At 42.0% G+C, this 22351-nt stretch overlaps 1 protein-coding gene across 2 annotated transcripts in view; it reads left to right on the top strand.

The window, feature by feature from the left end:
* The window catches only part of LRP12 (LDL receptor related protein 12), a 114694-nt gene extending 92802 nt beyond the window's left edge, over positions 1-21892 (top strand). For both annotated transcript variants that reach the window (XM_029062913.2, XM_029062912.2), the window contains 4 exons: positions 4336-4538; positions 11073-12177; positions 14700-14832; positions 19312-21892. In XM_029062913.2, coding sequence (XP_028918746.1) covers positions 4336-4538; positions 11073-12177; positions 14700-14832; positions 19312-20181 — 2311 coding nt within the window. In that variant the 3' untranslated portion in view covers positions 20182-21892. The remainder of the gene's footprint in view (positions 1-4335; positions 4539-11072; positions 12178-14699; positions 14833-19311) is intronic.
* Positions 21893-22351: the final 459 nt, after the last annotated feature.

The raw sequence follows: 22351 nt of genomic DNA, 5'->3' as shown, positions 1-22351 counted from the left end.
TTATTAATACTATAAGGCTTCAGAAAGTATAGTTAGTAATGCCCCCATGATCTCCTTTGTAAATGCTTATGTTCATTCCATTGTATTTGAGTGTTTACTGTGTGCAAAGCACTGTACTAAATACTGAACACTTTCATAAAGATTATTTGTAATACTGCTTTGCAGATCTTATTCTGAGATGAAGAACCCTGCCCCTCTAAAGATCTATTTTGTCTACAAATTAGGGTGCGAGATAGCTCATAACTGGCAAGCATATCATTTATGGTGTCACTTTTGAAGGAAGTAGCTGTCCATTTTCACCTGTTTTGTATTCAGACTTGCTGACTCTTGGAGAAAGGACAGTGTGTTTGAAGTATCACTCCTTTCAACCATTTATTCTTTGGTAGTTTCTGCCTTCACATTCAATAGTATTTATTGAGCGCTTACTATGTGCAGAGCACTGTACTAAGCGCTTGGAATGAACAAGTCGGCAACAGATAGAGACAGTCCCTGCCGTTTGACGGGCTTACAGTCTAATGGGGGATACAGACAGACAAGAACAATGGCAATAAATAGAGTCAAGGGGAAGAACATCTTGTAAAAACAATGGCAACTAAATAGAATCAAGGCAATGTACAATTCATTAACAAAATAAATAGGGTAATGGAAATATATACAGTTGAGCGGACGAGTACAGTGCTTTGGGGATGGGAAGGGAGAGGTGGAGGAGCAGAGGGAAAGGGGGAAAAGAGGGTTTAGCTGCGGAGAGGTAAAGGGGGGGTGGCAGAGGGAGTAGAGGAAGAAGAGGAGCTCAGTTTGGGAAGGGCTCTTGGAGGAGGTGAGTTTTAAGTAGGGTTTTGAAGAGGGGAAGAGAATCAGTTTGGCGGAGGTGAGGAGGGAGGGGAGGGGAGGAGGGAGGGCGTTCCAGGACCGTGGGAGGACGTGGCCCAGGGGTCGACGGCGGGATAGGCGAGACCGAGGGACGGTGAGGAGGTGGGCGGCAGAGGAGCTGAGTGTGCGGGGTGGGTGGTAGAAAGAGAGAAGGGAGGAGAGGTAGGAAGGGGCAAGGTGATGTAGAGCCTTGAAGCCTAGAGTGAGGAGTTTTTGTTTGGAGCGGAGGTTGATAGGCAACCACTGGAGTTGTTTAAGAAGGGGAGTGACATGCCCAGATCGTTTCTGCAGGAAGATGAGCCGGGCAGCGGAGTGAAGAATAGACTGGAGCGGGGCGAGAGAGGAGGAAGGGAGGTCAGAGAGAAGGCTGACACAGTAGTCTAGCCGGGATATAACGAGAGCCCGTAGCAGTAAGGTAGCCGTTTGGGTGGAGAGGAAAGGGCGGATCTTGGCGATATTGTAAAGGTGAAACCGGCAGGTCTTGGTAACGGATAGGATGTGTGGGGTGAACGAGAGAGACGAGTGAAGGATGACACCGAGATTGCGGGCCCGAGAGACGGGAAGGATGGTCGTTCCATCCACGGTGATAGAGAAGTCTGGGAGAGGATCGGGTTTGGGAGGAAAGATGAGGAGCTCAGTCTTGCTCATGTTGAGTTTTAGGTGGCGGGCCGACATCCAGGTGGAGACGTCCTGGAGGCAGGAGGAGATGCGAGCCTGAAGGGAGGGGGAGAGGACGGGGCAGAGATGTAGATCTGCATGTCGTCTGCATAGAGATGGTAGTCGAAGCCGTGAGAGCGAATGAGTTCACCGAGGGAGTGAGTGTAAATGGAGAACAGAAGAGGGCCAAGAACTGACCCTTGAGGAACTCCAACAGTTAAAGGATGGGAGGGGGAGAAGGCGCCAGCGAAGGAGACCGAGAATGACCGGCCAGAGAGGTAAGAGGAGAACCGGGAGAGGACGGAGTCCGTGAAGCCAAGGTGAGATAAGGTATGGAGGAGGAGGGGATGATCGACAGTGTCAAAGGCAGCAGAGAGGTCAAGGAGGATTAGAATGGAGTAGGAGCCGTTGGATCTGGCAAGAAGGAGGTCATGGGTGACCTTAGAGAGAGCAGTCTCGGTAGAGTGGAGGGGACCGAAGCCAGATTGGAGGGGGTCTAGTAGAGAATGTGAGTTAAGGAATTCTAAGCATCGATTGTAGACGACTCGTTCTAGGATTTTGGAAAGGAAGGGTAGTAGGGAGATAGGGCGATAACTGGAGGGGGAAGTGGGGTCAAGAGCGGGTTTTTTTAGGCTGGGGGAGACGTGGGCATGTTTGAAGGCAGCAGGGAAGGAGCCATTGGAGATTGAGTGGTTAAAAATAGAAGTTAAGGAAGGGAGGAGGGCAGGGGCGATGGTTTTAATAAGGTGAGAGGGAATGGGGTCCGAGGCGCAGGTGGAGGGGGTGGCACTTGCGAGGAGGGAGGAGATCTCCTCTGAGGATACTGCAGGGAAGGATGGGAAAGTAGGGGAGCGGGTTGGTGGGGGGAGGGGAGAGGCGGAGGGGTGACTTTGGGGAGCTCAGACCTGATTGTGTTGATTTTCGTGAGAAAATAGGTGGCCAGATCATTGGGGGTGAGAGATGGGGGAGGGGGAGGAACAGGGGGCCTAAGGAGAGAGTTAAAGGTCCGGAACAATCGGCGGGGGTGACGGGCATGGGTATCGATGAGGGAGGAGAAGAAGTTTTGCCTGGCGGAGGAGAGGGCAGAGTTAAGGCAGGAAAGGATAAATTTGAAGTGTGTGAGGTCGGCTTGGTGCTTGGACTTTCGCCAGCAGCGCTCAGCAGCTCGAGCATAGGAGTGTAGGAGGCGGACGGAGGAGGTGATCCAGGGCTGTGGGTTAGTGGAGCGAGAGCGGCGGAGGGAAAGGGGGGCGAGAGAGTCGAGATGAGTAGAGAGGGTGGAGTTGAGAGTGGAGACCTGATCATCGAGAGTGGGAAGTGAGGACAGGGCGGCAAGGTGAGGAGAGATGCTTTTGGAAAGACGGATGGGATCGAGAGAGCGGAGGTCTCTGTGGGGCAGTAGCGAAGATTTGCAGGGGAAGGCAGTGTGAGAGATGAGGCAGGTGAGAAGGTTATAGTCAGAGAGAGGGATTTCAGAGTTGGTGAGGGAGGAGATAGTGCAGCGGTAGGAGATGATGAGATCGAGGGTGTGACCGAGTCAGTGAATGGGAGCGGTATCGTGGAGGAGGAGTTCAGTAGAGTCGAGGAGGGATAGCAGGCGGGCGGCAGAGGAGTCATCGGGTACATCCATATGGATGTTGAAGTCTCCAAGGATCAGAGTGGGCAGAGAGAAGGAGAGAAGGAAGGTGAGAAAGGGGTCAAGGTGGTTGAAGAAGTCGGAGGTGGGACCGGGAGGGCGGTAGATGACAGTGACATCATGAAGTTGGGAGGGCACAAAAGAGTTTCTTCTGCCCCAAGTATTTTCTAACAAGGAAAATTACAAACTGTTTCAGATGTTCAGGTTTTATAATTTTTGAGACCCTCTAGGTAAAACAGTTTTCTTTGGTCAAAACTCCCAAGTAGATATTTTTATTTATCTAGAACATTGGGGAGGAAAACCTGACCCCAGCAGCATGGCGTAGTGGATGGAGCACGGTCCTGGGAGTCAGAAAGTCAGGGAGTTCTAATCCCAGTTCTACCACCTGTTTGTGACCTTGGGCGAGTCACTTAACTTCTCTGGGACTTCGTTCCCTCATCTATAAAATGGGGATTAAGTCTGTGAACCTTGTGTGGGCCAGGTACTGTGTACAACCCAATTATCTTATATCTACCCTAGTGTTTAGAAAACAGTGCTTGGCGCGTAATAAGCTCTTTAAAAATATCATAATTATTATTATCTACCTTTAATTGAGCCTAACCTGCCCACCAGTGTGTCCAACTAAATGAAGTACAGGTCATCGTTGCACTTAGTTAACCTGAAAAGACAGAGTAGCGGGCCTCTGGGTTGGGACAACATAAAGGGTTTATTGCAGATTGAATGGCACACTTTTATTGATAGGTATTGTTAACAAGTTTTAGTAAGATGTTGAGCAAACTTTCAGTAAGCTTGTTTAGTAAATTTAAAAAAAATGTTTGTACCACCAAATGTTTGATGTTTGAGAGGACTCTCGTTTAAATAAATTCCCACCCCCGGTCTAGAAGAAAATGCTTCTTTATGGGCTGTTAGATTTTTGAAAGATGTGTGAACGCTACTCTTCATACTGAAATCAGCAGTTGGTAAACACATAAGGCACATGGCATGCACAGGCTTCTTTATGGTAAGATGAATGAGAGAGTGTTTTCTGCTTTTCATTAAGGGAAAATAATGCAACAAAGATCCATGTGGCCCTCCTACCACCAGCAATGTTTCTAATTTGATTTCATAAATTCATTTTAAATAACCCTATTTTACTAATCAGTTTTGACCTTTGTTTCTTTATCCTTTTGCAGTTTTCAGGACTTTGATATTCAGGGATCAAGACGATGCAGCTCCGACTGGTTAACGATTGGGACTTTTAAGAACATTGAAGGCTACAGAGCTTGTGGTTCCACGATTCCATCACCATATATTTCTTCACTGGACCATGTGTGGATAAGATTTCATTCAGATGATAGTATCTCCAGGAAGGGTTTCAGACTGACGTATTTTTCAGGTGTGTTTTAATTGAGGTTATAATAATAGTGATTTGGAGTCTGGCTAGATAGTAGATCTCCAGACTAGAATTGCACTGGATTCTTGAGTTTGATATTCAGCAGTCAACATATGATTCATCTTGCAAGCAACCCCAGAGCATTTGACCTGCACCTGACCACCTTATAACTGTATAGAATTTGAGAAGCAGCGTGGTCTAGTGGAAAGAGCGTGAGCCTGGACAGTCAGAGGACCTAGATTTTAGAGCCCGCCAAAAGTTTGCTGTGTGACCTTGGACAAGTCACTTAACTTCTCTGGGCCTCAGTTTCCTCAACTGTAAAATGGGGATTAAATCCTACTCTCTCCTCCTTAGACTGTGAACTCCAAGTGGGACAGGGACTGTATCCAATCTGATTAATTTATATCTATCCCAGCACTAAAAACAGTTCTGCACACATAGTAAGCCCTTAACAAATACCATACCGATCTATAAAATGTGCTGGTTTTGCATAGAGTCACTGTAACTTTTAGAAAGGAAATTTCTTTACCGGAAATTGTATCTTCTTGCCAAATGCGTAGGGACCAAATCTAACTTTAGGAGGATTACACTCTACAGGTAAAATTGATATTGCCACCTGGGGCCACATATCAGGAATCTCACATCCCAGCCCTTCCTTAGGATCCCAATTATCCACATGCCAACTGGTTGAAACCTTTCTGGCACCACTTCTGTTCCTACAACTCACTGCCATGGAGGAGGGTTATAGGGGAGACCATAAAATCTAGGAAACTTGGTGATGGGATAGAGGAGAAAGGCATGGCCACCAGCAAATCCAAGAAGTCCATGTCAAGTGAGTGGTCCCAGCTACTCAAGGGACGGGTGTGAGGATACAGGTGTCTGGCTATGTATCCGCCTATACTAGCACAATCTACTGTTCATCTTTTTTTTTTTGCCCCCAAGAGAGCATTAGTATCAAATGTTCCCTTTTACTAGCTTGGTAGCATGGGAAGGTACTTTTAGGATAGTTAAATGCTGTTTTCTTGTGAATTTTTTTCAACCTGCCACTAGCGTTCCACGCAGATACTGCCAGGAGTGTCTAACACTTGGACGTTTGACCACAGGATGGCTTTCAAAATAGTGATTAATCTTGTGCTTAGGCAATGCTTCTGTTGAGTGCCTGGTAGCATCCCGCATAAAGCAAGGTCAGGTGTATTCGTCAGTATGGTTACTAGGTGTGGTTAATAGTTTTGGGTTCACTCTAATTTTCTTAGGAGCTGAGTGGTCAAGAGGTGGGCTCAGGTGGAAATCTGTTCCTTAGGTCTAAAAGGAAGGGGAAAAGGGATTTGCCTAGGTTTGGGAGGGCATCAAGTTCCCTATTTTCACCGACCTGCCACGTTCACCCTAAATCAGTGCCTGGATAGCAAGGATGTAGGTCTCATTCTCGGAAAGGAGAAAGCCTGTTCTGGATTAGTTTGAAAACTTCCCCAACCAATAAGTGAACCTAGGAAATCGACAGGCAGAGATTCTCTTGGACACATGCAAAAACACGATTCTTCTTTCTCAAGATTTGCCTTCATGCGGATGATTATTTTCAAACATAAGTGAGGATTTCCTCTAATTAGCAGCATAATTGCTCAATGAAGGAGAGTAGCCCTACTCTTGATGCAGTTGGGAAGAACACTGCTCCAGGAATCAGGAGACCCATGTTTTAGCCCCAGTTCTGCCTAAGGTGGGCAAAGATCCACACGCACCCTTCTGCCTTTGCCTTCTGGCTCACTGCACTCCGCTGCCCAGCAGCAATCTGACTGCCAGGGACCGGGATGCCAGTGGCACTGAGTAAGCCACTAGCATGAAATCAATCTCTCCACTTAAGTTCTCAGTCCTAAAATGTCAGGGCTCAAGCTCATCTATCATCCCTGACGCAGACTCCAAACTTAATAAACTGAGTTGTTCAAAGACAGTGATCAACCCATAAATTAATGGTATTCATTGAGCACTATCTGCAGAGCACTGTACTAAGCACTTGGAGAGTGCAAGACAACAGAATTAGCAGACACGTTACCTGCCCATAATGAATAATTACTTCATTCCTTTTAATTCACACTTGTTTTCTACTCCTTCCCCAATGTACCTATCATCCTAGCATTCATTTGCTCGCCAAAGGTGAATCCATAGCTTTGTCAAGCATTTCTCTTTGTAATTTAGGATAAGTGAGAAGTGAGAATATTTGTATTGCGCTTGTTTTGGTTTTTTATTTCTGGAGATGGGGAGGAATTGTCATTTTGGGGGTTTTATTGGTGTAGGAAATATGCCTGATCATAATGGAAAGTCATTAAAAAAAGACTAAAAGCCAGTTCGAGTCATCTATATTACACATGTCCGTTTCCCACAAACTATGTTGATGGATTTTCCATTCTGCCTTCTCATAACGTATGTGTCATAGATTGAGTCTAGGACAGAGATGAACCCAGAATAAGGTGTTTTTTCAGAGGAAGATACCATGATGTCCCATGGGATAGATTTGTGTGAGAAAAGTGAGAGAATTTATGTGAGAAGGGGTTTTGGTTTTGGGGGGTTTTTTGGGTTTGGGTTTTTTTTGTTTGTTTTTTTTTTTTTACATTTGAATGAATGTGTGTCTGATCTAACAAGAGAACTCACACTCTTTTTTTCTGTCTCATTGGCTGAATTTAGAACTGCCCAGGAAGAAGAAATACTCCTAGCTTCCAAGTCAAGTTTTGTTTCAATTTCATGGGTTTTTTCCCCTTCATTGTGTGTGTGTGTGTGTGTGTGTGTGTGTGTGTGTGTGTGTGTGTGTGTGTGTACACGTACATGCATTTGCCTGTACATAAATTAGAAGAAGAGAAGACACTTCGAGCTCCTGCTCAGCATCCTCTTTTCTCCCTCTTTTTTTCTGTCCTGCTCATTGGTTTTTGACAGGGTGCTTTGAGCTTATTGGAGACATAGTCTTTCCAGTTTGAAGCAGAGTTTGAATTTGAATTGAGAAAGAGGCTTGAGAAAGAAAAACAATGGGGGGCTGGGGCAAATCTAACCAGGTCACAGTAGGAAAGCTTCGGGGAGGTGTTTTTCTTCAGCGAAGAGGCTAAGGATGAGGAGAAGAGAGGAAAGAACCTAGAGAATGTGGGGACGTGACCAGATCCTGGTGATCAGGAAGCCAGTATAGAGAGCTGAACAGCTGATGGCTTTTCTGTAGTCCTAAGTCTTGGAGTTGACCAGTTTTGAGACCAAGAAGCAGCGTGGCTTAGTGGCAAGAGTCCAGGCATGGGAGTCAGTAGTCGTGAATTCTAATCCCGGCTCTGCCACTTATCAGCTGTTTGACTTTGGGCAAGTCACTTAACTTCTTTGTGCCTCAGACAGTGAGCCCCACATGGGACAACCTGATTACTTAGCTTAGAGCAGTGCTTGGTACGTAGTAAGCGCTTAACATGCCATCATTATTATTATTATTATTATGACCCAAAAGGAAGGAGCTTGGGTGGGACAGGGTCTATTTTTTAGTACTCAGGGATAGAAGCAGTGGCAAATGATAGGCATGTCATCGTTCCAACTCTGCTGGGGAATGTGAGAAGTTAAGGGCCTGAAGAAAGAGAATAGAATGGGCACCAGCAAAGCTGAGGCTAGGACTAAAAGAAGCAGTAATAAACTGTGAACCTGGTCCATTTAATAAGTACTGTGGTATTTGTAAAGCACTTATCCTGTGTCAAGCACTGTACTTGGGTTATAAGTACAAGATAATTAGGGTAAACACAATCTATATCCCATTTGGAGCTAACAGTACAAGAGAGAGGCAGAACGGGTATTTAATCCCCATTTTACAGATGAGGAAACTGAGGCACAAGGAAGTTGTGTCTTACCCTAGGCCATCCAGCAGGCAAATGTCAGAACCCAGTCCCTGATCTACTAGACTAATGCTCTTTCCCCTAGGCCACATGGCTTTTCATTTTAGCTTTCACATTTACCTGAAGGGTCCTGGAGCGATTACTCCTGCCATGGTAAATCACCATGCCCTTTTATGATGCTCTGAGACAGCTATTGGCTTGTCCCAGTAATCTTCCTCTCTGAGTATCTGTGCCATTTCATAACCACTATATGCCAAACCTAATTTGTGTTCTCATCTTTTCCAGTATTTTAAAATAGTTTTCAGGTTTTTTTTAAAGCATAAACACTTCCATTACCTGACAATTTAGATAATGTAGGAATTTCATGAAGTCTCACTAAGGAATGTAGCAATTTCATGTAGTGTAATTGAGAAGAGAAATAAAAACAGGTAAAATAAAATTCCATACAAACCTTGGTAATTCAAAGACAGTGTGGGAAGTGTAATGTCAAGTGCAGATTATGAAATCAGTCAATCAGTGATATTTACTGAAGGCTTACTGTGCACTTGGGGCAGTACAATACAACAGAATTTGTAGACATGCTCCCTGCCCATAATGAGCTTGTAGTCCAGTTGGGGGAAATACATATTGAGGATAGTTTGCAGGAAATAGAGATGATCAAGTCTCAGTTAATTGATCAACAGTTGTTTTAGTTAAGCTTAACTAAAGCAAAAATTGTTAAGATTGCATGAATAATCTTTTCTCATTTGGTAGATGGAAAAGATATCTAAATACCTATTAATCCAGTTCGATTCAATCATATTTATTGAGTGCTTACTATGTGCAAAGCAATGTACTAAGCACTTGGGAGGGTACAATATAACAATAAACAGACACATTCCCTGCCCACAACAAGCTTATTACAGAAGTTGTGGGCACTGGGTTCTCACCCAACTAACACATACTATTCAGAGAGTAAATTTTGGAATGTTGGGTTTTTTTGGTAATAAGCAAATATGCAAAGTTCTTTTCTAGTTCCCAGCATTTAGTTTTTTTCAGAAAAGATTTATGGGGTTAGCCTGATACCCTCAGTGACAGAAACTAACCATCTGTCAGCTCTTCAGTGGCTGGATTATAATGAATAAATTGTTTAGAAGCTTCTTGCCCCTTAGGAACCGGCTTGAGACCATTATAAGTAGTTTGATGACTTAGGCAATCTCAGCCAGGAAACCAGTGATTAATTAATTCTGATGAATGAATTACCTTTTCCCCTTGCAACTTCCCCCGGGCTAGCATGCTACTTAGACTGTCTTTACAAGATATTCTTTGTCTATTCAAATTGTCCTAACCTTGATTCTGAAAAATATCAATCTTGATTATCATACATGTGAAAATACTTTACAAAAACATAAGGAATTATAGAAATGTAGGCCCTTTTTGCACTGTGGAAAAAGTACTGGTACATTGTTAAAAAAAAAAAAAAATCCAGACTGTGCTTTATTTGAACCAGCAATGATAAATAAAATTGGTACTAGAACTTTTTGCCAGTTCAGCACAGAAATACAGAAAAACATGTGGTTCATCTCAAGAAACCTCAATAATTTATCATAGTGTCTATCTCCCCCTCCAGATTGTAAGCTTGTGGGCAGGGAACATCTGTAACCAATTTTGTTATATTGTACTCTCCCAAATGTTTAGTTCAGGGTCCTACGCACAGTAAGCACTCGGTAAATATGATTGAATGATCAATTGATTGATGGAAAAATGTTTTTCTGTGAGATTGCTTCCTAATTGGTCCAAGTGTCTGCCTAATTGACTGCAGTTTCTAACCCATTGGTGTTAGTGGTTCCACTTCTCCCTGATTCTGCTGCCAAAGTATCTGAATTACAGGACTGACGTGAGACCAAACCAATCAGAGCAGCAGCCGGATTGGATGAGCTAGAATTGGGCATTGAAAATTCAAAGAAGTTGGCAGACCCCACAGTAGCTTAGCTGGCATTGGAAGTAGAATTAGCAGAATGTAGCGACTGAAAGGTTAAATCCATCTGTGGAATTCAAATTGGATAATGGCAGGTGAGTCCTGTGACAACATTGGCTCAAGCACAATTTTTCTAGCAAAAAAAATCTGTCGGCCCAGCCTCCATTTTGAAATACATTCCTAAAGAGTATGTATGAAGATATGAAAACCTAAAGCGCTGCCCAGATAATTTTTTTAAAAAAAAGTTCAGTGCATATATACCCACTGAAGAACCTCCAGTAGTTGCTCAACCACCTCTTCTGTATCAAACAGAAACTTCTTGCCATTAACTTTAAGGCACTTAATCAGCTCTTCCTCCTCCTATCTTATCTCATCAGTCTCCTACAACAACCCAGCCTACCACACACTTGTCTTCTCTAATACCAACCTACTCCCTGTACCTCGATCTTGTCTGTCTCGCAGCTACCCCTTGCTCTCTCTGGCCTGAAACTCCCTCTTCCATCATATACGATACAACATCACTGTCCCTACTTTCAGAGCCTTATGGTAGTCACATCTCCTCCAAGAGGCCTTCCCCAACTAAGACCGCACTTCCCCAACTCCCCTTCTTCTATATCATCTGTGCTCTCTGACCTTTACCCTCTAAGCACTTGATATTCACTGCACCATCTGTGCCATTGACTGAAACAAAAGTATGACTTTAATTCTTAAAATTAAATATCCATCCCTCCTTTTTTATAGGAAAATCTGATGAACCAAACTGTGCATGTGACCAGTTTCATTGCGGCAACGGGAAGTGCATTCCGGAGATGTGGAAATGTAACAACATGGACGAATGTGGAGACAATTCCGACGAAGAGATCTGTGCCAAAGAAGCTAACTCTCCGACGGCTTTCTCTTTCCAGCCATGTGCTTACAACCAGTTCCAGTGTCTGTCTCGCTTCACCAAAGTTTACACTTGCCTTCCCGAGTCTTTAAAATGCGATGGAAACATCGACTGCCTGGACCTGGGAGATGAGATCGACTGTGATGTACCAACTTGTGGACAGTGGTTGAAATATTTCTATGGTACTTTTAATTCCCCCAATTATCCAGATTTTTACCCTCCTGGAAGCAATTGTACCTGGTTAATAGACACCGGTGATCATCGCAAAGTGATCTTGCGCTTCACTGACTTTAAGCTGGACGGAACCGGCTACGGTGATTATGTCAAGATATACGATGGCTTAGAAGAGAACCCACACAAACTTTTGCGGGTGTTAACGGCTTTTGACTCTCATGCCCCTCTCACAGTTGTTTCTTCGTCTGGACAGATCAGGGTGCATTTTTGTGCTGACAAAGTAAATGCCGCGCGCGGATTTAATGCCACCTATCAAGTCGACGGCTTCTGCCTGCCCTGGGAAATACCCTGTGGGGGGAACTGGGGTTGCTATACCGAGCAACAGCGCTGCGATGGGTACTGGCATTGCCCAAACGGAAGGGACGAGATCAACTGTACCATGTGCCAAAAGGAGGAATTTCCCTGCTCCAGGAACGGGGTCTGTTATCCTCGCTCGGACCGGTGCAACTACCAAAATCACTGCCCCAATGGCTCCGATGAAAAGAACTGCTTCTTTTGCCAGCCCGGAAACTTTCACTGTAAAAACAACCGGTGTGTGTTTGAAAGCTGGGTCTGTGATTCTCAAGATGACTGTGGAGACGGCAGCGATGAGGAGAATTGCCCGGTAATTGTGCCTACCAGAGTAATAACTGCAGCTGTCATAGGGAGTCTCATCTGCGGCCTGCTTTTAGTCATTGCCCTGGGATGCACTTGTAAGCTCTATTCCTTAAGAATGTTTGAACGGAGGTCAGTATCAAAACCAGAACTACGTTATTTACTCTCTGAATTGTGAAAAGTTGGCTACAAAAACTGCCCCCCCCCCAAAAAATAGCCTCATTAACAAATATAAGAAACATTTTCAGGCAATGTAGAGTGTCTTTGCCTCCCTGTTTAGCCGATATTTCTGGATTATCAGCACCATCAGGAGCTCTTATTGTGTGCACAGCTCTTAATTGGGCACTTGGGAGCATACAATAGAAGGAGAAGAACTAGGGAGTTCCTCAGAAAGGGGTAGCACCCTTGGGATCCTGGAGGATACAGCAATCACTATTCAGCTCAGTTTTCACTTGTTCATGTTCTCTTATTGAAATCTTTTCATTCTGTCAGTTTTGGGAGCTGATTCTCATCATTGAGCATGATGGGATTCTCTTACCAGATAGTAGAGGAATTATATATGCAGATGACACTGCTCTTTTCTTACCTGTAGGGGCAGTTTTCTCCATTACTCAAATTCCTGTTACTTGGCTGTCATAGGCAGTGAGTGATATAAGAGATCAGAATTTTGGGAAGGTTTTTTTTGTTTTGTTTTTTGTGATTCATTCAATTGTATTTATTGAGCACTTACTGTGTGCAGAGCACCTTACTAAGTGCCTGAAAGTACAATTCAGCAACAGAGACAATCGCAAAGAGTGCTTGGGGGGGATGCATTACTACTCCATGTTCCAGGACTTCATTCTTAGAAAAGTGGTTATCAAAAAAAAACCCCAAAAAAACTAGTATCTCTTTATCTAATGTTTACCATATGTATAAGTTGTATTCCAGGCCAACTGCTATCCTTTATAATAACAATAGTAATAATCATGGTATTTAAGTGCTTACTATGTTCCAGGCACTGTATTAAGCACTGGGGTAAATATATTAAACACTGGGGTAGATACCAGCAATTTGGGTTAGATACATCCTGTCTCACATGGGGCTCAGAGTCTTTATCTGCATTTTACGGATGAGGTAACAGAGGCACAGAGAAGTGAGGTAACTTGCCCAAGGCCTCACAACAGACAAGTGGCAGAGCTAGGATTAGAACCCAGGACTTTCTGACACCCAAACCCATGCTTTATCCACCAGGCTATGCTCCTTCTCTAGTCGACTGATATTTCCCAGCCTGTAGCTCTGATTGTCATTAAAATTGGGATGGATTTGTACCTTTCAAATAGTTAAAGAAACTTTATATATTTTCTGTCTGTACATTAAAAAAGGTAGCATAAAAATAGCAAATTAAAATTGAAGACTGTGTCCGCCAGTTCTTGTTTTCAAATGAAACCTGCTTAAAAAACTGTTTGTGGGGTCGATTTTATTTCAGATTACAAGTTTATTGTCATTGCTAGTTTATCATTCAGAGTGTACAGAGATTAAAATTATAGCATTTATCTGTGTAAATGCAGTGCGTCGTACATACATACAATAGAAATAAGAGATGCATTTCCTACCTTCAAGGAACTCACAATCTAATGGGAAATCACATTTTCAAAACTAATTTTCAAAATTGCTGTCACCTGTGTTTAGAAACTTGGATTATCTTCTCCCTCTACAGTGTGCTTCCAGAATTCATAACCAGGACCAAGGCAGGCTACAAAAGTATGATCACATGTCAGCTCTGTGACTTTGGGCAAGTCACTTAACTTCTCTGTGCCTCACTTACCTCATCTGTAGAATGGGGATTAAGTCTGTGAGCTATACGTGGGACAACCTGATTACCTTGTATCTACCCCAGTGCTTAGAACAATGCTCAGCACATAGTAATGAATGAATGAACAAATGCCATCATTATTATTATTATCAGCCCCATTAACTGAACCCACAAAATTTCTGGCTGATTTGCCCAGATTTGCATGTGAATGATTTGTTGCAAGGTTATACTATAAAGATATATACATTCCTTAGATATCTAGAACCTTCAGAGTATGAGCTGATGCCAGTAAAAATATTATTTTCCTTTGAGAACTTGGCACCATTAGCTGACCTAATGTTTAATGATTGATTTAGTGGCTGGTGCCCAGTGTTAGCATACTCTTGCTAGGGCTGTGGTCCAGCTTCAAGCAGAGGAACATATGGTTTTAGGGGGTCACTGACTTCCCTGAATGTCTTTTAAAGAACTTAGAGAACTTATTGCAACTTTTATGCATAAATGAGTGTCTAGGAAGTTGAGATCTGAAAGGAAAGATTTTTACCCAAAAAGTTAAACTACTGTATTCAGTCAAATCAGTGATATTTTTTGAGCATTTATGTTGTGCAGAACACTGTATTTGTTGATAGGGAAAGTACCGTACAACAGAGGTAGAAGATCCTGTCTACCAACTCTGTTGTATTGTATTTTCCCAAGTGCTTGGAACAGTGCTGTGCACATAGTAAGTGCTCAGTAAAGACCATTGATTGATCGATTGATGCAATCCTGGCCCACAAAGAGTTTACAGACTATGGAAAATTGAAAATGACAAAAAAAATAGTTTTAATATGTGTTTCCCCTCTTTCTCCTCTGCTCATCTTGAAAGATCATTTGAAACACAGCTGTCGAGAGTTGAAGCAGAGCTGTTGAGAAGGGAAGCACCTCCATCTTACGGACAATTGATCGCTCAGGGTTTAATCCCGCCAGTTGAAGATTTCCCTGTCTGTTCCCCTAACCAGGTAAGCCTTCAATGATAATTTGCAAATGGACCAGAAACCTCCTAAAGATGAAATGGAAACTTGGGAGAATAGAAGAGAATTATTGATTATGACCATATCTGTGTTAAATAGATCAAACACAATTTCACACTTTCCTCTTTTCTTCTCCCTTCCCCGCCTCCCTGGTTCTCCTAACTGAGCTTCATCTTTCAGAGGTTTTAGAGTTATATTCTTCATCATTTAGGATGAATTTTTTAAAAATATAGCATCTCAATCTAATTTACAAGTTGGCTAACCTATTTGTATTCAAGTATGATGGTAGAGATAAGGTTTTTAATTATTTCATTTGTAGGTAAAGTAGATGCAATGAAACTTTTAAAATCATACGGTGACTAAGCTTTGATATTTCAACTTAATTAGATCTTGAAATAGCTAGGTCAGGAATTCATACTCCAATTAGTAGGAACTTAATATTTTAGTGAACTTGAATGCTTTTTTTGGAAATAGAGAAATTTGAAGCATAAAAGACCATTTCTGAAGTTGGTTAATGTTCAGAAAAGGAAGACCTTTGAAAAAGGCAATTGTGTTGGGCTATATCAAATAGTTTCTGGAAGAAATCTGCAGTATGAAGAAATGCAGAAGTCTTTGTTTTATAATAATAATTGTTGCAATGGTGTTTAAATGCTTAGGTGCTATGTACTGTACCAAGAACTGGGGTAAATACAAGATAATCAGGTAATCACAGTCTCTATACCACATGGGGATCACAGTCTAAGCAGAAGAACAGGTATTTAATGCCTCATTTTGCAGCTAAGCGCACTGAGGCATGGAAAATTGAATGACTTAGCCAAGGTGACACAGCACCCAAGAGGCAGAGTCAGGATGAGAACTCAGGTCCCTATTCTCATGCCTGTGCTCTTTCCAATAGGCCACGCTGATCCTCTTTGTAAATGTTCTAAGTGATGAGTACTTTACATATCACACTTAAGCATCCCTAGGAAAAGAAAAAGTGTCCAATCCATCTCTGTTAGTGCTGTTATATATGAGTGGAGTGTTCCATAAATAACTCTGAAAATGGGCTCAATGTCGAATCCCTTGCTAATACAACTCCCCTGACAGTTGAATGTTACAGTTGAGGGTGGGCTTTTTGATCACATTGTTAGGTGTTTCTAGGCATAAGCTATTTTAGTGACCAGTTATGTTTTTTTCCAGATTGCCATATTCAGATTTGATCCCTCTATGTACCAACCCTGCAAATGTTCCAACTTCTACTGAGTCTCTCTTGCTCCTAAGAAAGATCAGACGATGAAATATTCTAGTCCCTCTTTTGCCTTGACCTTATTTGTGAAACATTAGTATCTGTTTATTTGCAGTATTGCTTTTTATAACCACTAGGTGGCTCTGAAAGCTTTTTTTTTTTTAAATGGCAACTACGTCTTAGGTTTTTGAAACCTAAAAACTACTTAGAACAGGGATTCTCAATTGGGCTGTGGGCCAGATGTGGCCGGCAGTGCCTCCTTGTCTTTTCTGTGTGCATTTATAAACATGAAATAACAGCTCAGAAAATACGTTCGGAAACGTCCCAGATGTCATCTGACTAGAGGTATGCCGTGGGAGTGCAACCAGTTTTCCTAAGATACAGGGGCTGTATTCTTGGGAGTTCCACATTAAGGAATGCTCAACTCCTGTCAGACACCTTGCACAGTCCTATCTTCAGAAACCATGCTGTGTCTTATCCAGATAGGCATGTGTCATCAGAAGAATGTTCCTAAATTTTGCTGTCCTATTTTCTCCAAAGTGTGTAGGGAAACCATGGGTTCTGGCTGAACTGACTAGATATAGCAGACTGGAGAAGCACGTGGCTCAGTGGAAAAAGCCCGGGCTTGGGAGTCAGAGGTCATGGGTTCTAATCCTGGCTGCACCACTTGTCAGTTGTGTGACTTTGGGCAGGTCACTTAACTTCTCTGGGCCTCAGTTCCCTCATCTGTAAAATGGGGATTAAGACTGTGAGCCCCATGTGGGACAACCTGATCACCTTGTATCTCCCCCAGCGCTTAGAACAGTGCTTTGCACATAGTAAGCGCTTAACAAATACCACTATTATTATTATTATGTAATATACACAAAGACATGCTATATTTATTGCTCTTTGCAATTTTTCAGTCAACAGTTTTAATCAAGTTGCCTTGCCAACTGGTGTCCTATCTATTGTTCCACTGGTTGCTCTTTGGGAACTCCAGATTTTTATGCTTTTGTTACGAAGCCAGCCTCCATCCTGTTCATTGCCTTAACTCTTTTTTTCCCTTCTCAACTCCTTTTCAGTCTCCCTGAATCCTCCTTATTCCTTACTCCAATACCTATTTCTGATTTCCTGTACTACCAGTCCTGTGACTTTGCATTCTTCCACATTTAATGCTGTCCAGCAGTGGGGGAAGCAGATTTATTAGGAGTTTAAAAAAAGTGGGTGTGTCACTGGAAATCACAGACCCATTCTTGAAACATCTGAGCTCAAGGATTCTGCATACTTGAATCCCAAATTGGGAGTGAGGATTCTCAGTTTTCTAGTCTTCAGCCAGTCCCGATCTCCTTGGGAGGCACTTGCTTTCCCTTCTCGTATTCTGAAGAGGCCGGAGATCTGAGCTATCAGAAGTTGACTCAGTTTTTGTGTAGTCACCACTTATATTTCAAAGAGGGGAGGTGGGAAGAAACTGAGCAGAAAGAAGAACAAATCAGGTTGGAACTGTTAAATTGTGCTCTCCCAAGCACTTTGTACTTACTTAGTACTTACATACTTTGTATGGTAAGTGCTCAATAACTACGATTAATTGATGGATTGATTGCCATAACTGGGAAGAAGACAAATTCTCCGGGAAAGAAGTAAATGATGGGAGAGCACTAGAAGGATACGAAAGAGAGTTTACAAAGGAAGAATGAAGGCAGTGTATGTCCCTCTTATCAAGAAGCTTACTCCCACTGGGGGAGATGGGCAAAGGCATAAACATTAATATAAAATGAGTTGCTAATAATACTTAAACTTTTCTGGACACCTTTTTTTTTTTTCCAAAGCAGTTTCTGCCAGAGACATGAATTTAGAAGAATAATCTTAAAATTATTTTCAGAAACATGTAATCTAGGTAGAGTGATCTGGGTTGGGGGAAATTGGGTGGGAATCTAGAAAGGTTTTAAGTAGGAAGTGAGTTTTCAGTAGAGGTATAACAGGAAGGGGAGGGATATGGTTTAATGAAAAATGCAGGGGGTATTCCCTGTCACAGGAATGGCAGGTATGATGGTTGAGGATGTGAAATTCATGAATGGGAAATGATAACCATGTTCGCTTTAGGGAAGCAGCTGAAGGGAAAAAAGAAATGTTTTTGGTTTAAGGAAGAAAGCCAGGTGGTGAGGGCTCTAGACTGCGAGCTTGTTGTGGGCAGGGAATAATAATAATGATGGTATTTGTTAAGAGCTTACTATGTGCCAAGTATTTGTTACATTGTACTCTCCCAAGCGCTTAGTACAGAACTCTACACACAGTAAGTGCCAAATAAATCCGCTTGACAGACTGGGAGAATGTGTGCCTGGAAAATGGGTGAGAAGGTAGGCCAAAGATGTAGGTTAAAGGGGGAAATAGCCATCTGCATAAAAGGTGAAGGAAGGGCAAAAGGGATTATAATAGGGAAGAGACATTTGGATTTGGGTCTTGTGAGGAAGAGGAAATTGGTACCAGTCCTTGATTTATGTGTCTTTCCACTGTGAAGCAAAATGATCTGTTCACCTGGGACTGGGCACTCCCTAGCAGTCATGTGGTTGCATGTGGATGGATGGTTAGCAAAATTATAATACAGATTGATGATTGCATCCTATGCTCTGCAGGTGAAATTGTGCTAGTGTTTTTTCAGACAGCCTCAGAGTTGAATTTTTAATACCGTGAGTATGTTGAAGAATACGTTAAGGAGGGTCATAAATCCAAAATTTAGTGTTAAAAGTACTAGACTCCCTTTTAAAAAAATGAAGACAACATGCTGTTTAGAGAGTACTAGTGAATTCATGCTAAGGATTTTTTGCTGTCAGTAGTTATTGTGGAAATAGATGTCTGCTTGATGGCCAGCTACATTTAAAATGTTCAAGATGGTTCTTGTTAGCAGAGAGAGAGACAAGGCAAAAAGGAAAACTCCAGGTTTAAAAATAATCATTTTCATAAGCCTTTTAATCGACCTTTACCAGTACCAAAAGAAATCTGGGGTAAAGCTGCCCAAATTAAATGGAAATGAATGCAGCACTGAGCCGAAACAACTATTTGTAAAAGTGAGATTTTTTGCATGGCCTGCAAAACTGCAGTGGACTTTCAACTGCATGGCCCATCTTTAAATGTCAGTTTAGCATTTTACATGAGAGCCTTAAAGCACTCAATTGGTTCAAGAAAAAAGACAGTTTTCTGTTTGCCAATGCTACATGTAAGGAAAAAGTCCTAAAAGTGACTTCTCCATTTGTTTTTGTTTCCAGGCTTCAGTTTTGGAAAACCTAAGATTAGCAGTTCGCTCTCAGCTTGGATTTACGTCAATAAGGCTCCCCATCGCCGGCAGGTCCAGCAACATTTGGAATCGGATCTTCAATTTTGCTCGGTCCCGGCATTCGGGCTCCCTGGCTCTGGTCTCAGCCGATGGAGATGATGTTGTCGCCAGCCAGAATACCAGCAGGGAGCCAGAAAGGAGTAATGCTCACCGGAACCTCTTTTCTGTCGAGTCCGACGACACGGACACCGAAAATGACCGGAGAGACACGGCCGGAGCGGTTGGGGGCATCGCCGCCCCCTTGCCTCAGAAAGTCCCGCCCACATCGGCAATAGAAGCCACGGTTGTAGGGGCATGTGGAAGTTCTTCAGGCCAGAACACTCGCAGTGGGATTACAGAAAACGGAAGGGAGGGGACGGGCGGAGACCCCCCGAGCGTGAGTCCTGCCCGGCATCAACTCACCAGCGCTTTAAACCGGATGACTCAAGGTCTGCGTTGGGTGCGCTTTACGTTAGGCCGGTCCAGCTCCGTCAATCAGAACCAAAGTCCCTTGAGACAGCTGGATACCGGGGTGAGTGGAAGAGAGGAGGATGATGATGTCGAGATGCTGATTCCAGTTTCCGACGGAGCGTCGGACTTCGATCCGAATGAGTGTTCCAGACCTCTTCTTGATCTTGCCTCAGATCAAGGACAAGGGCTCAGGCAGCCTTTCAGTGCCACGCATCAGGGAGCGAGACCGTGTAATCGCGATGGCCCTTGCGAGCGCTGCGGTATCGTCCACACCGCCCAGATACCCGACACTTGCTTAGAAGCAGCGCTGAAAAACGAAACTAGCGATGATGAGGCTTTGTTACTTTGTTAGGTACGAGGTGAAAAAGGGAGATTGTGTACAAGTTGGAGCAATATCCAGTCATTGTTTTGTACTTTCCAGTTCAGAAAACAAGTTTGAGTTGAAAAAAGAGAAAACTTCCAGGGCAAAAATCAGATTATGTGAAAGCCTGCATGGTTAAATAAACACTTCTTGTAACTCTATGGACTACTAGAGTGAACATTTTAGCAGCTGAGAATACATTATGCCTCCAGTCCGTTATGTAAATCACGTTCATCCCATGTGTTTCTAATTTGTTTATCCTGGTACTGTAGTTCATAGTAGAAACATGGCTGCTGAAAACTTATTTGACTGTCAGGTTATTTATCTTATATTAAAAGATTTATTTGTTTTTTTTTTCCTTTAAAGCGGAATCTGTTGCATTAATGCCAACACAGCTCTTGTTACTTAGTATACTAAATGCTGTTAAAAGTTGATAATGTACAAACAAGCCTCCCCCACCCCCCCCCTCCACATTCTTGATTTACAACATTGATCTAAATATTCTTGAATTTCATCATAATGTGAACTTATCAAAGGGAGACAACTTTCACAATCCTTTTTTTCCTGTCGCGCTCTAAGTGCAGTGATGTATGAAATTTAGTCTAGTTAGATAAATCAATGGCAGAAACAAAAAAAACCCTTTTCTAGATTTTATATCATTAACTTTAATACACTGCTATAGAATATGGTACAAACCAAATGGTATGTAAAATCCCAAGTCATTTTTTTTTCATCTCTGTTTGGGGACAAAATAAAATGGCTGAAGATATTCTACTATGCATTAATTCTTGAACTTTATGAAACATGTACAACTATTGTACGAGATAAGTTCCAACTGGTAATATGTCTTTCCCTAATGTAGGGTATATGCTTGCATTGGACCCAGGGGATTTGCACTAAAATCATGTTACGGTCTCTAATGAGCTTAGTGCACAAGCACTATCACTTTAAGTACTATTATTCGCTTATACTGCAATGATTATGTATATGTGTGCACCTATATATATATACACACATATGTATATATATGTTTGTGTGTATATATATATATATATACATATATATGTATATGTATATATATTTCCATAGCTCTTTTCTTGGGGTGTTGCATTTTTATTACAACTGAAATTGCTTTGCTAATTTCCCTATTTATTTGTGGTATTTAAAATTTTGGTTATCTGATTGTTAGAAAAGTGTTTTTCATTTGGTATACAGGATTTCAGTTTTGTTTTGGTTCTGTTTCTTTTAGTAATGTTACATGTTGGAACAAAGCAAGTCAGTGGAAAAAATGTTTGTTTCCAATTTTGTGATAAGCAGGTTATTATGTGGCTACTAGAGTGAAGACCCAATTAAATTTTTTAATTGTCAACTACTGTTAATTTATTCTTTGCCAGTCTGTTTTAGTAGCTTAACGATTCAGTATGAAGATGTATTTGTGTGTGACTATGCTATTTATTAAATTTTAAATACTTTGCTGAATGTCATTTTAAAGCATGTTTAAGGTCTTGTGCATTTGTCGTGTTATGCAGTCAGGCAGACCTGACTCCAATGTTTTAATATGTATCAAAATTAAAATAACTTTTTGTTATGTCTTGAGGTACTTTTTAAAAGAAAAAGATGTTTTGTGTTGGTGCATTCCAGAACTCAGTCAAATTATAAAACATGTCCAAGAGAAAATGAAATAAACTAAAAGGGAGAGCCATATTTTCCCTCTGTTCACTTTCTCAGTCAGGATAAAATGAAGACTATCTCAATGGATAAAGTGATTTTGCTTACACAAAATTGACATGGTCATTATCTATTTAAAATAGAAGCATTACTTCAATTAAACTATTAAAAGAGAAGTAAAGTGAAGCATTTAAATGTATAATGATGTCATTTGAACCAAGTTTAAACTTTAAGCCTAGGGTGAAGCCGATGATATTTTTATATAGTCAGCCTGAAAACTATGTGAAAAATTGTGGTGAAGATAGCAAGTTATTACATTTAAATGGGGTCTTTTTAATAGGATGGACTGGATAAATGTACTAAATTGTAACAAAAGACTGACTATTCATAGATAAAAAATAATTCTGTGTCATGGAAGTCAGACTGGAACCAGGGTAAAATATTCTGATGGAAGAAATAGTTCCATAAAATTAATATTCTCATTTAAGGCCTA

This window comes from Ornithorhynchus anatinus, chromosome 4 (assembly GCF_004115215.2).
Source record: "Ornithorhynchus anatinus isolate Pmale09 chromosome 4, mOrnAna1.pri.v4, whole genome shotgun sequence".
Lineage (NCBI taxonomy): Eukaryota > Metazoa > Chordata > Mammalia > Monotremata > Ornithorhynchidae > Ornithorhynchus > Ornithorhynchus anatinus.
This window is presented reverse-complemented; position numbering and strand designations above follow the sequence as displayed.